Source organism: Leopardus geoffroyi, chromosome D1, assembly GCF_018350155.1.
Source record: "Leopardus geoffroyi isolate Oge1 chromosome D1, O.geoffroyi_Oge1_pat1.0, whole genome shotgun sequence".
In the NCBI taxonomy this organism is placed as follows: domain Eukaryota; kingdom Metazoa; phylum Chordata; class Mammalia; order Carnivora; family Felidae; genus Leopardus; species Leopardus geoffroyi.
The window spans coordinates 961,192-974,733 of record NC_059329.1 but is presented as its reverse complement, the minus strand read 5'-3'; the positions used below and the strand labels follow the sequence as shown (position 1 = coordinate 974,733).

Below are 13,542 nucleotides of genomic sequence, written 5' to 3'. Positions count from 1 at the left end.
ACAAAGCAAAAAACGACAAAGTCTAAAACACAGAGAACAGACTGCTGTTTGCCAGAGGTGAGATGGGGGAAAAAAGGAAAATCCTACCCAGGTCGTCCGCTCTCTGCTGTCCAAAGTCGGGGTCTTGGTGGTGCAGGACCTCCCGGGCGGTCCACGGCGCTCGGCCGAGCAGAGGGGTCAGTAGCAAAGATTGGTTTCTGTCTCGCGCCTCGCCGTGTCCGCGGGCAGGTGGACGGACTTTTCGGTACTGGCGCATAGCAAGTACCATGTGAGTGTTGGTGACGTAAGCTGCGTGTTTTCTGTCTTGAAGGACTCCAGTCACACGGCCCCGCATTTACGGACACTTACTTGAAAGGTACGTTTCAGAGCAACAGTGGCCAAAGTGGACCCTGCTGTGGACATCCGCCTTCCCCCCGCAGCACCACCACCCGATGCCAGGGGCCTCAGATAAATATCAGATGTTTTGTCATCACAGGACATGTTTTTATTTTTACAGGACCTCCAGACGCAAGGAAGTTGGTGTCTCCAGGAAACGACAGTGCTGTCTCAACAGGTGAGTTTAGACAGGTTGGAAAGCAGTGGTTTTCATCTGTCTCGGGGACGGAAAGTGAGATCGGCAGGGGCGCACGAGGAGCTGGGACGGTGACCTGTTTGGGCCACGAGTCCCTGATTCATAGGTCCCCGCACCCTCCTTCCAGGGCTGCGCTTAGTGGGCAGCAATAACAGATAGCCCGCCAGGTCATATTCTTTCTCGGGCCGGCAAGGACCTGAATGAATGCTAACACTTTGTGTCTTACTGGGATTTCGTACTGAGCTTCGAAGCCCATTTTTAGACGTGAAGGTCTGGCACCGTGCTGTGGACGGGAAACCTGAGTACTTGAGTCTGCCCGTGTCGCCGGTGCGACGAGCCGCTCCAGGCCCGTCCACCGTGGGTGACTCCAGGGAGACCCTGCTTACGTTTCCAACGCCGGTCAGGTCGCAGCCCCCCGACTTGCTTCCCGTTGACACATGGGTGTCTTGGTTGGAACTGAGAGCCCACCGGCGTGGAGGGATCTGGGAACCACGCTGATGTCCTGGGCGTCAGCAGTAAACCGTCACGGCACATTGCTTGCACGGAGGTCGAAACCAGAACAGGTACGAAGGTCCCCTCACCAGACCCGTGGTCTCCGCTTTTCATCCACCGAGTATTTACAGAGGGTCTGGAATGTGCGGAGGCGTTCTGGGTGCCCAGGACACAAGGTTGTCCAAGCCCTGACTTCTTGGAGTTCTTGTGGTTGTTTTATTTTATCTCGTTGTGGAAAAATACACATCATGTGAAACCCGGAACGTCGACCATTTCTAAGTGAATGGTTGAGCGGCTTGACGTACGTTCGCATTGTTGCATGGCTTTGTGGAGTGCCGACTGCCGTCAGGGTCTCCGTGCTCTGCGTATGTCGTGTTCTCAGTTACCTCTGTGCTTCTCATCGTGTCTCCTCCCCAACTGGCTTCTGGCTGAATAGAGCGCACTCTTCTATGTTAGCTTTAGTGATTCTGTAGGCAATTCTTCGTCTGGGGAAAAAGACTAGATAGATTACCCCCAGATGTCATAACGATTATTGCCGGACAGTTATATGAGGGTTTTTTTTTTGTTTTGTTTTGTTTTTTTTAATTTTTTTTTTTCAACGTTTATTTATTTTTGGGACAGAGAGAGACAGAGCATGAACGGGGGAGGGGCAGAGAGAGAGGGAGACACAGAATCGGAAACAGGCTCCAGGCTCTGAGCCATCAGCCCAGAGCCTGACGCGGGGCTCGAACTCACGGACCGCGAGATCGTGACCTGGCTGAAGTCGGACGCTTAACCGACTGCGCCACCCAGGCGCCCCTATATGAGGGTTTTTTAAAAAATATCTTAACTGGGTTATTAGGCGACTTTTCCTGTTGGCCTTTACTGAATCTAATTGAGTACCACTGAGCATCAACTTTGCACAAACCCAGGAGGTAGAGGAAAGGTAGCAGTAACAACCGTGTTAATTGCCAGCATTTACAGAATGCCTGCAATGCCTAAGAAACTTGTCACACGTGTGCTGATCTAAGTGCAGACGGGAGGAAACTGAGGCCCAGGGTGGTTTAGAAGCTTGCCCGAGGTCCCATGGCACAGCCCAGATTTGAAACTCACTTCCTGGGATTCGAAACCTGGGCGCCCTCGCGGCATTTCCTGAAACCGTGGTGTGGTCTTACCTTTAAAAACCCTGTTCAGTGAAGAAATACCACTGCTGACACTTGTGGACAAGTTGTTAAAGATCAATGCCTCTAGTCAGTGGGATGATTTCACACGCCCTCTCCTCTGGCACCAGGAAATTTGTGGAGTGAAAAAGAGGCATGGCCTCAAAAGGTTTTTCTTAAGACATCGGATAATACAGCTGCTATAAAAATTTTTTGGTTGTTCAGTGTGTAACCCTTTCTGTAACTGTTAACTTGTTCTTATTACAGCCTCTTCGGATCTTGAAACACGTAACATGTTGCCGTTCTGTGTTTTTATAGGACATGATGCTCACTATTTTGTCTTCTTGTAGTAAGGCAAACCCTTCTATATTGGAAACATTGTTTTTAAACATCACCAATTTACTTGATGCTGTTTGTCCAGCATGGTTTATTTGGCATCGATTCCAAAAGGAAAAGAACACTTTTCTTTAGCACACTGCTGTCTTTTGTGAACTGCAGGATGGTGTTCTTGGAAAAAGTGCAAAGTGCCAGCAACACTCCCGGAGACATTGGTGCCTGTCTGTTTTTGAGGACTCCACACATTAGATTCAGCAAATCTTTTTTCTCTGTTTGGTTTGTTTTTAGTCTCCATCTAAGTTCGTTGAGAGTGGTGTCCATGACTTAATCATCCCAGCTCTGTGCCCCGTGCATAGGAGGTAACACGTGGGTTGAACTGAATTGTGGAATCAAATATGTGTTTTGTCACTGCTGACTGACGTCATCAAAGAACCACTGTATGTGTTTTGCAGACGTGACTGGTCCGTGCTCCAGTGTTCTCCATTATTATAGCTGCTTTGTTGTTGTTCGTAGAATAATGTCAATGCCTGAGGTCAGAGAATCAGAAGTTGAGGTCCCTTTGGGGTTGTGCCACTCAATTATATGTAAGGGTTGTATTTTCATATGCCCCCATCGTCGTCTGATGAGTATTAGCTATATTTTTGACACTCTTTTCTAGAGGGTCTTACTTTGTTTTAGTGATTCTACAGAAATTTCTAATTGGAGGGGAAAAGATACATTACCTAAAATGTAATAATGATTGTTGGGCAATTATGAGAGCGCTTTTTTTTTTTTTTTTTTTCAACGTTTATTTATTTTTGGGACAGAGAGAGACAGAGCATGAACGGGGGAGGGGCAGAGAGAGGGAGACACAGAATCGGAAACAGGCTCCAGGCTCTGAGCCATCAGCCCAGAGCCCGACGCGGGGCTCGAACTCACAGACCGCGAGATCGTGACCTGGCTGAAGTCGGACGCTTAACCGACTGCGCCACCCAGGCGCCCCGAGAGCGCTTTTAAAAAAAAAAAAAAAAAAATGTATTTTATCAGATCTTGGGACACGTTTTCAGCCTGTAGAGAAAACAGTTCTTCTCATTTTACATACGGTCAGAGGGCTTCTATTTTAGAGTCTGGATGAATTTATTGTTGACGGTGCAAGGATGCCACATGCCCAGGTTACCTGTTAGCAACAGGTTTGGGCAGAGATACAAGGGAGCTGGACATGGTTAAGAAGGGACAGCATTTCTCACCAGTGACCCCTTATCACTGATGCTTCCCCAGGACAGGGGATTACCATCCAGGCTGAAGCTCTTTCCTTGGGCCTCGTTTGCTCCGAGTTCGTCTCCCTTCACGAGGGCGGCAGAGTTTCCCAAACTGCCCCGAGGGGCTCGCTTGCTCTTACAGAACCGGGTCCGTTTCTGAGACTTCTTGTCGTGTTCAACTCCTGTTTTCAAGATTGCATTTCAAAACTGATGGTGATTTTTAACATCATCAGATGCTGTCTTCGGGAATGTAGGGCGGGAACGTCACGCGTACTGTGTCCACTCGTGCTCAGTGAACAGGTGTTCGTCTCGTGTGCCAGCCGCCCGTGGCCGGCTCCGGCATGGGGTTGTCAACAGGACAGCCCTGCCCGCACGAAGGATCTCACAGCGGGTGTAGACGCCATGGAGATAAAAGGCTGAGGAAGGTGTTTTCGGGTGGTGATTTAAAGAGTAAACAGGATGGAATGAACATACACAGAAGTGAACCAGGAAATGAGGTGGGGGAGCCCCGGAAGGGCTGCTTCAGATTAGGCGGTCAGGGAGGACTTCCCAGAGGTGGTGTGGTCTGGGAGACCTGCGTGTCGGAGGGGGGCAGCCCCGTAAGTCCGGGGGAAGGGCGCTCTGGCCAGAGGGACTTGTTGGCACAGGGGCCTGGAACGGGACTGAACCTCTTATGTGGCAGGGGCACAGGCGGGTCCTGGCTGGCACGGTGAGGCGACGACACTGCGGTCACATCGCCACATGCAGGAGATCAGGACATGGAAATAGTATTTAAGAAGTGAGGTTTTAGGGGCACCTGGGCGGCTCGGTCGGTTAAGCGTCCGACTTCAGCCAGGTCACGATCTCGCGGTCCGTGAGTTCGAGCCCCGCGTCAGGCTCTGGGCTGATGGCTCAGCGCCTGGAGCCTGTTTCCGATTCTGTGTCTCCCTCTCTCTCTCTGCCCCTCCCCCGTTCATGCTCTGTCTCTCTCTGTCTCAAAAATAAATAAACGTTAAAATTTAACAAAAAAAAGAAGTGAGATTTTATTTGGAGACCTCAAAAATACAGTAGAGCAGGCTTGTAAGAAGAAGAGACCAGAAATGTGGATTGAGGCAACTGTGCTAACTTCTCTGGGCCTTTCCTGGGCGGGGGAAGTCAGCCATCCAGGGGTTTTGAGCTGCGGCGTTTCTGAGCTGCTGTGGGCCCCGCGATGGCAGGCGTCACGGTGGAGCTGGCTTGGTGTTCTGTTTCCCGAAGCGCCTGCTGGAAGCATGCATCGGGCTGGAGTCAGGGCCCCGGTTCACGGAGCGAGCTGCTGCCACAGACGTTGTCCTGTGAGCCACGGGGAGGTGGCCGCAGGCTCAGGCCTCTGCCACCGTTTGCGGGCTCGCGGCTGCAGGGCTGGGGGACCCACCAGTCCGCGAGGTGGGGGAGAACCCGGGAGCAGTGCCTGTCGGCTGCGGTTCCGGGGGCCGGGCGGGGGGCTCGGCGGGAGAAACCGCGTGAAGGACACGGACGAAGGAGGCGTGCAGGGATCCAGCAGTGCTGACAAGAACTCCGCAGAAAAGGAAATGAGAAAAGTCCAAGTGGGGGAGTCGTTACACACTCTTGCCTTTCAGAGGCAGGCAGAAGCAAACACGGTGGAGGTGAAATTGGGCACCAAGGGAAGACCCGGGGCAGAAGAGCCAGCACCCAGACCTCTGGGTGGGGTTGGACGATGTGTGCCAAGGGCTGGGGTCCGGCACACACGGGGTGCAGGAGCGCACCCCCCCCCCCTCCCCGAGTCTGAAGGCCAGTGCGAGTCGGAGCTGGGACTCAGCTGGGACCAAATCCACAGCACTTTTTGCTTTATGTCTGTTTTTTGGTAAATGCTCCTTTTCCATAGAAAGCCGGTGGGCTTGCTCTGGACTCATGACCCACCCCAGCGTGCAGCGGTGCATGGTACAGTGGCCAGAGTTGCACACTGATGGGCTTCAGGTGCTCAGGGTTGGGGTCCTCTGTATCTCTTTTTTCTTACTGTGTAACTTACTTACAACTGATTTCAACACACAAGGCACGTGCACGATAAGAAGTTTCAGCAGTGCTTGGAAATATGCCGAACGTGGCTCCAGTCTTCCTTCCTGCACCGAGCCCCGCCACGTCCTTTCCCAAATGGACTGTACCAGCTCAAGGCTAGACTCCTTGCCCACCCAGACATCTTCTCCTGGTGTATCCCAGTTAGGGGAATAGCCATTCATGTAGGGTCTGGAGCCAGAAAGGTCTACATTTCCGCAGGTATCCTTGCAAAAAATCGCGTACGCGTGATCTGTCTATGGTGTACACGTTTGCCATTAACGTGAGTGGGTGACGCCAGGCACACTGTTGGCTGCCCAGCTGGTCTCACTTAAACCTCGTCCTTCCTCCCGGCCACGTGCTGGCCCGCAGGACAGACGCAGCCCAACTCACTCACGCACCCCCTGGTGATGCACATGTAGGTCATCTGCACTTCGGTTTTACGCAGGGCTGTGGCGAGCACCTCTCCTGGCCTGTCTTGGTGCACACCCGTGCACGGGCACCCGTGGGCTCTTTCCTGCCGGCAGAGCCGCTGAGGCAAATGGTGTATTACTTTAATTGGTGACTTTTGCTAAATTTTCTTCCAAGAAGGTCACATTTGTTTTCTCCCACTGGCAGTAAGAGGCCTGTTTCCTACAGACTCCAGGTAATAGACATTCTACTGTTTGCTAATCTGACATGTGATTCGTAAAGTCTGTTAGGAGCTAAATTCCTTCAACTGAGTGGGGAGTATTTTCATACTGGTTTTGGGGGCTTTTTATGGTTCTTGTTTATTTTTATTTTTATTTTTTTAATTTATTTTTTTTAACGTTTATTTATTTTTGAGACAGAGAGAGACAGAGCGTGAACGGGGGAGGGGCAGAGACAGAGGGAGACACAGAATCTGAAGCAGGCTCCAGGCTCTGAGCCGTCAGCCCAGAGCCCGACGCGGGGCTCGAACTCACGGACCGCGACATCGTGACCTGAGTTGAAGTCGGACGCTTAACCGACTGCGCCACCCAGGTGCCCCGATTTATGGTTCTTTTTTAAAAACCGCTCTCTTGACGTAAATTTCGCATGCCATACAGTGGAGTGGTTCTCCGTGTACTCACGGATGCGTACAACCATCCCCGCGGTCCGTGTTAGACCATTTTCATCATCTCAGAAAAAAAAACACTTTGCCTTTGAGCTGGTACCCACTGTGTCCATCCTGCCCACCTGCCCCCAGCCCCAGGCAGGCACCCATGCACTTTGTCTCTGTGGATGTCCTTCCAGACTTTGATAGGAGTGGAGTCGTGAAGTACGTGCTCTTTGGAGACTGGCGTCTTGGCGTTAGCGGTGTTTTCTAGGTTCATGCAAGTGGTGGTGTGGCCAGCGGTTCGTTCCCTTTTATGGCTGAGTACTGTTCCACTGGATGCATAGACGACAGTCTGCTCCTCCGTCCATTTGTTGATGGACGCTTAGGCCGTTTCTACCTTTTGGCTGTTGGGGATCACGCGGCTGTGAACATTTGCGTACACGTTTTTGTGTGGATGTGTGTGCTTGGCTGTACTACCGAGGAGAATCACTGGGTCCTGTGGAAACCCCATGCTCAGTGACCTGCCAGCCTGCTTCCCACATCATCTGCACCCTTTACATTCCGACAGGCAGTACATGAAGATTCTGTCATGTTCGGATTCTACCTGTCCCCAGGGGTACGTGCGGTCCTGAGATTGGTAAGAAATACATACGGGTCATTCGGATTACCCAAGTATATTCCTCATGTGCTTTCCGTCTTCCTCCACGGTTCGGGCTCACAGCTAAACTCTAGGAATTTCCCAAGTGTTGGGAGTGCTAAAGGTGTCTTTTGTTACTGTAATGAGGTGACTCTGAGACCCCACCCAGAGGTGGGGCCGGACCTACCCTGTAGTTGGTTGGTTGGTTAGAACTTTCAGTCTCCACCTCTGGGAGGGGAGGTTGGGAGCAGGAGGCTCAGTTGGCCTCGGCCAATGACTTAGTCAGGCATGACCAAGTATGAAGCCTCCTGGGAATCCCAGAAGAGGGCGTTTGGAGAGCTTCCTGGTGGTGAACAGGGAGAGATACCGGGAGAGCGTCACCTGGCAAGGGCATCAGAGCTCTGTGCCTCTTGCCAGACCTCGTCCCCTGTCTCTGTGCGTCTGGATGCTGCCTTGTGTCCTTTATTCCCCAGGTTCTGTGAGCCGCTCTGGCAAATTAAAAGAGGCTAAGGGGTCATTGGAACCTCCAGACCGTAGCGGGTGGTTAGAAGCACAGCCAGCGGCCTGGGGGTGGTCTTGTGGGACCCAGCCCTCGCCTGCAGGATCCCACGCTGTGTCCGGGTGGGTAAGTCAGAACTGTTTCCGGATACCCTGCTAGGGTCCCAAGAACTGCGTGGTGTCCAGGGGGGTGGGGGGAATCCCTCTCACATTGAAATGGGGTTGGGGAGCCCCAGTCTAGCATGAGACAGTGTCTCATTTCTGTGTTGACTCACGAAGGCACGAATCTGTTCTGTTTATTGGCCATTGGTTCATGTTGGAGAAATGTCTCAAGTCCTTTGCCCATTTGTTGATTAGGTTGTCATTGTATTAGCTTGTTTCTGCCTTATTTTTTTTTTCTAACTATAAAAATAGTATAGGATTCCTGTGGGAATTTGGGAAAAGTTTTTTTTTTTTTAACCATTATTCAAATGACTTCCGCTAAGTATTTTTAGTTCTTTTCAACTTGAACTTAACTACATGGGCACCGATTCTTAAAAAGGGAATTAATCATCTCCTGCAAAACATTTCACTGTGGTTACGTCTTACAACATGAAAACACCTAGTTGGAAAGTGATGGTTTTAGTCTCTCAACTGACTGTAGCGAGAACTGGCTTGACTACTATCACTCCACAGTGAATTTGATTCACGAGTTTTTCATGTCTCTCCCCCTCCCCCAGCCAGTATGCCTGCCCTTGTTTCAGGGAAGATAAAAAAGAGGAAATAATGGCTTTGCTTTGAAGTGAGCTTGGGTTAGTTAGGTACTGTCCTGGTGCCTCAGTGCTTTCTGTTAAGTTCGGGTGCAATCATGGCACCTGGCACAGATGAAAAACTAAATGTGTTCCTGCTCGCTATTTGGCCACAGTGACCCTTTTTTGGCCCCTCCTGTGTTCGCCTTCTCTGCCACCGTGCCTTTGCATGTACTGTTCTCACTCCCTGAAGAACTCTTCCCTCCTGCCTTTGCCTGGTGAACACCCATTCAGCTTTCCAATCTCAGCTGAAACTTCCCTTCCTCAGGGAACAGTCTCTGACCGACTGCCTCCGGTTGAGGGTTTAAGTCGGCCTCGCCGGCCCACAAGTCCGTTCTGTCACTCACCACCTCCTCCTCAGTGCTCAGCACAACACCTCGTGTACGGTTCCGTTGAAACAGGAGAAGCCGGTTTTAATGCTTGCTACCCCAGTCTCACTTGTGAGATGAGCCGGGAGCTCCTTTGTCAACGCGAACCCTTCCCTGCCCTGCATTCCTTGAACTGGATACAGGGCCTTTCACTTTACGGTTGTGAAGAGCGGCCTTAAACGTTAGCGGGAGGGTTGGCGGTCGTGTTACCCGGTCCCGGGGCAGCGCTGTGTGTGTTCTTAGTTCAGGTGAAGTCTCCAAGGAGGGCGGGGATGCGAGGATCCAGGAGGCCAGTGGGGACGCGGCCCGGCTCACCAGGGTTGTGCCCCAGGCCGTCTTCCTGCTGAGTCAGGTGCCCCCACCCCCACCCCCAGCGGTCAGGCCCGTGACCTTGTGGCCAGGCGGGAACATCTGAGCTCTGCCCTGATCTGAAGGAGCTTCCTGCGGGTGAAGCCCGGGCCGGGAGGAGAGGGGCGGGGTCGCCGAAGCCCCTCAGGGAGTTCGGATTTGCGGGCGGGGAGGTGGGAGACACTGCAGGATTTTCAACCAATCCGCCCAAACGGATACCCTGCCTGGATGGCCGAGGTGCAGCTGGAGACAGGCGGTGCTGGATCGTGGCGAGGGGACGGCCAGCCGCGGGCTCAGGGTGCGAGCTCAGGGGGCTTATTGGCCCGGTCCGGTCCCCACAGCTGGGCCCGCGGATCTCGGGGGCGGTCACGGGTCTCGGCTGAGAACAGCTGCGGGCTGGCGGGCGGAGGGGCGGGTCCCAGGAGGGGCGGCCTCGCCCGCGGGAAGGGGTCGGGACCAGGCGCTGCTGGGAGAAGCCGTGGGGGGTGAAGCGGCCCCTGGTCTTGGAGAAAGATGGTGGGGGGGGGACCGTGTGGGAAGTACGCAGCGTGAACTGGGTGGGTGACCTCAGATTGAAGCGGCTTCTTGCGGGGTAGACCTCAGAGGCGTCCTCTGTGGTTTTGTTACCCATCGGCGTGTCCAAAACCTGCAAGCCTTGGAGCAAGGCTCCTCGCGTGTGTCAGCACATTAGAATTGCCTGGAACGTTACAAATACTGGCCTGGGGGCACCCGCGAGCCGTGAAACCTGAGTGGGGAGCGGAGCACGTGGCCAGGGCTGCGGCGCGGAGTGAGGGTGACGGTCGCGACCGGACGTGGGCAGGTGGGCGCCAGCCTTTCCAGGGAGCCCCTGCTGAGTCGGCGTTGTTTGCCACGGGGGTGCCCTTTTAAAACTGACTGCCTTGGGAAAGAACGATAAGATCTTACGTGGGGAGAAAGGCAGGCAATGCAGGGGTCCTCCTCTTGGGCTCACCCCCATGAGGTCACCCCCATGAGGGGGACACGGGGTGCTCTTAGTACTACCGTGATTTTGTTATTTTTTTGTCCAGTTTACTTACTTTGAGAGAGCAAGAGAGCGCGGGGGAGGTGCAGAGAGAATCCCAAGCAGGCTCCTCACCGGCTGCGCAGAGCCCGATGCAGGGCTTGAACTCACGACTGTGAGGTCGTGACCTGAGCTGAAACCAAGAGTCGGACGTGCGACTGACTGAGCCACCCAGGCGCCCCCGACTTCGTTATTTTTATTCCCATTGTTTTGATTGGATAGGAGCCCAGTAGTTATCAAGGAAGGGTAGGGACAAATGCCTTGAGAGAAGTCTCATAACCGAAAGACTAGTTACCTGAAAAGCTGCACAGAATAGTTGCAGCCCATTCATAAGACTTTTTTGTTTGTCACCCTTAACACACCTGTTCTTCACAATCGTGCCTGGTGAAAATTCCCGAAGGTGTTAAAGCAAACTGTCCGCCTGGGTTACTTAATCCCGTCAAGTCTGTTTAGTGTGATGAGAAAACGGAAGGAGCAAACAGCAGTTAACTTTACAGATAATGAAAACATGAATCATTTGTGATTTTCTCCACAGGAAACTGGCTGAAAACCCCCTAAGGAGTAGTTTGGCTTTTATCATGATGGTGTGTGTATTGAGATGGCTTGTTTCGCCTATAAACAAGAGGACACTCTTTTTTTTTTTTTTTTTTTTTTTTTCAACGTTTATTTATTTTTGGGACAGAGAGAGACAGAGCATGAACGGGGGAGGGGCAGAGAGAGAGGGAGACACAGAATCGGAAACAGGCTCCAGGCTCTGAGCCATCAGCCCAGAGCCCGACGCGGGGCTCGAACTCACGGACCGCAAGATCGTGACCTGGCTGAAGTCGGACGCTTAACCGACTGCGCCACCCAGGCGCCCCAAGGACACTCTTTTTTTAAACCATCGTAATGCCACCGTTAGACGTAACATTTTTTACGGTTTCGATGAGCATAGTCGACATACAGCATTGTATAAGTTTAAGGTATAGCTGTAATGATTTGATTTAGATTGTGAAGACCATAGTAAGTTAACATCCATCATCTCATAGGTAGAAACACCCAGAAAACAAAACAAACAAAAAAAGGGTTTTTTGGTTCTTGTGATGTATGTGGCCTTTGAGGATTTACTCCTAGTTTTCCTGTATATCATACTGCAGTGTTAACCATGGTACTTTTACACATCACAGCCCTAGTACTTATCCTACAGCTGGAAACTTGTTCCTTTTGACCACCTTCATTTGCTTCCCCTCCCCAACCCCTGCGTCCGGTGACCACACCTCTGATTTCTTTTCCTGTGAGCTTGGTTTGTTTCTTTATTTTAAATCCCGGAGGTAGTGAGATCATGGAGTATTTGCCTGTGTCTGATTTACTTTGCTTAACGCGATGCCCTCGGGGGTCACTCATGGTGTTGAAAGTGGTGGGATTTCGTCCTTTTTTGTAGTTGAATAATATCCGTTGTGTATGTATCACGTATCAGAACTTTCTAACCCCCCCCCGCCTGCCACCGTCCCCTCACGGACCCATAGGTTTCCATGCTTGTCTGGCTGTTGTAGATAAGCTGCTGTTAACGTGGGGGTGCAGGGATCTCTTCGACACAGTGTTCTTGTTTCCTTTGGGCAAATGCCCAGAAGTACAATTGTTGCATCATGGGGTTTTGCTGTTGATTTTCGGAGGGACCTCCATGCTGGTGTCTCCAGTGGCTGTGCCACTTGACAGTTCTACCAACGGCCCTCGAGGTTTCCCTTTCATCCGCATCCTCGCCAGCATTTATCAGTGGTCTTGATCTTACCCGTGCTAACAAGCCCTGAGATGATGCATCAGCACAGCTTTGCTTTGCATTTTACTGGTACCGAGCGATAGTGAGCATCTTTTAATGTACTCGTTGACCACTTGTATATCTTCTCTGGAAAAATGTCTGTTGAGGTCCTTTGCCCATATTAATCGGATTAGTGATGTGTTGCCGTGGAGTTGGAGGAGTCCTTTTCGTTGTCTTTTTGGAACTGTAGTGGACATACAGGTTTAGTTTCGGCTGTACGACGTCGTGATTCAACGTGTGCGTACATGACAAATTGCTCAGCACAGTAAGTCTCGTTGCCGTCCGTCATCACAGGTATTACAGAACGGACTGTACTCCCCATGTTGTACTTTAAATCCCTGTGACTCGTTTCTAACTGGAAATTGGTGTCTTTAATCCCCTTTTCCTGTTTTACCCATCTTCCCATCCTCCGCCCTGCTCACAGCCACGAGTTTGTTCTTGTATTTGAGTCTCTTTGTGTTTGTTCATTTGTTTTCTTTAGGTTTCACGTGTGAGTGAGATCATGTGGTACTTCATTTCTCTTTCCTTGCATTTCATTTAGCATAATACCACTAAGTCCATCTGTGATGTTGCAAATGGCAAGATCTCATTCTTTATGGTGAAGTCATATTCCGTTGTACGATGCACACACATTATGTGTTCTTTATCCATTGATCTATTCATGGGCACTAGGGTTCCTTCCGTATCTTGGCTGTTGTAAAACTGTGGTAAACATAGAGATGTGTGTGTTTGTTTGTTTTTTAATTAGCGTTTGCATTTTCTTCAGTTAAGTACCTATGAGTGGAATTGCCGGATCATATGGTAGTTTAATTTTAATTTTTTTTAAATGTTTATTTACTTTTTGAGAAAGAGAGAGAGTGCAAGCAGGGGAAGGACAGAGAGAGAGAGGGAGACACAGAATCTGAAACAGGCTCCAGGCTCTGAGCTGTCAGCACAGAGCCTGACGTGGGGCTGGAACTCCGGAATGGTAAGATTGTGACTGGAGCGAAGTTGGGCACTGAACTGAGTGAGCCACCCAGGTGCCCCGTATGGTAGTTTTATTTTTAGTGTTTTGAGAAACCTCTGTACTGTTTTCCATAGTGGCTGCATCCGTTTACATTCCCACACACTTTTTATTTCTTTTTGATGATAGCCATCCTGACAAGTGTGAGGCGATAGCTCATCGTGGTTTTGATTTGCATTTCCGTGGTGATAGGTGATGTTGA

The 13,542-nt window shown here is 51.2% G+C and overlaps 1 protein-coding gene across 1 annotated transcript in view; it reads left to right on the top strand.

The window, feature by feature from the left end:
• Positions 1-13,542, top strand: part of TMEM123 (transmembrane protein 123) — a 57,166-nt gene that overhangs the window by 4,561 nt on the left and 39,063 nt on the right. Inside the window, exon 2 of the mRNA XM_045486592.1 lies at positions 497-553. Coding sequence (XP_045342548.1) covers positions 497-553 — 57 coding nt within the window. The remainder of the gene's footprint in view (positions 1-496; positions 554-13,542) is intronic.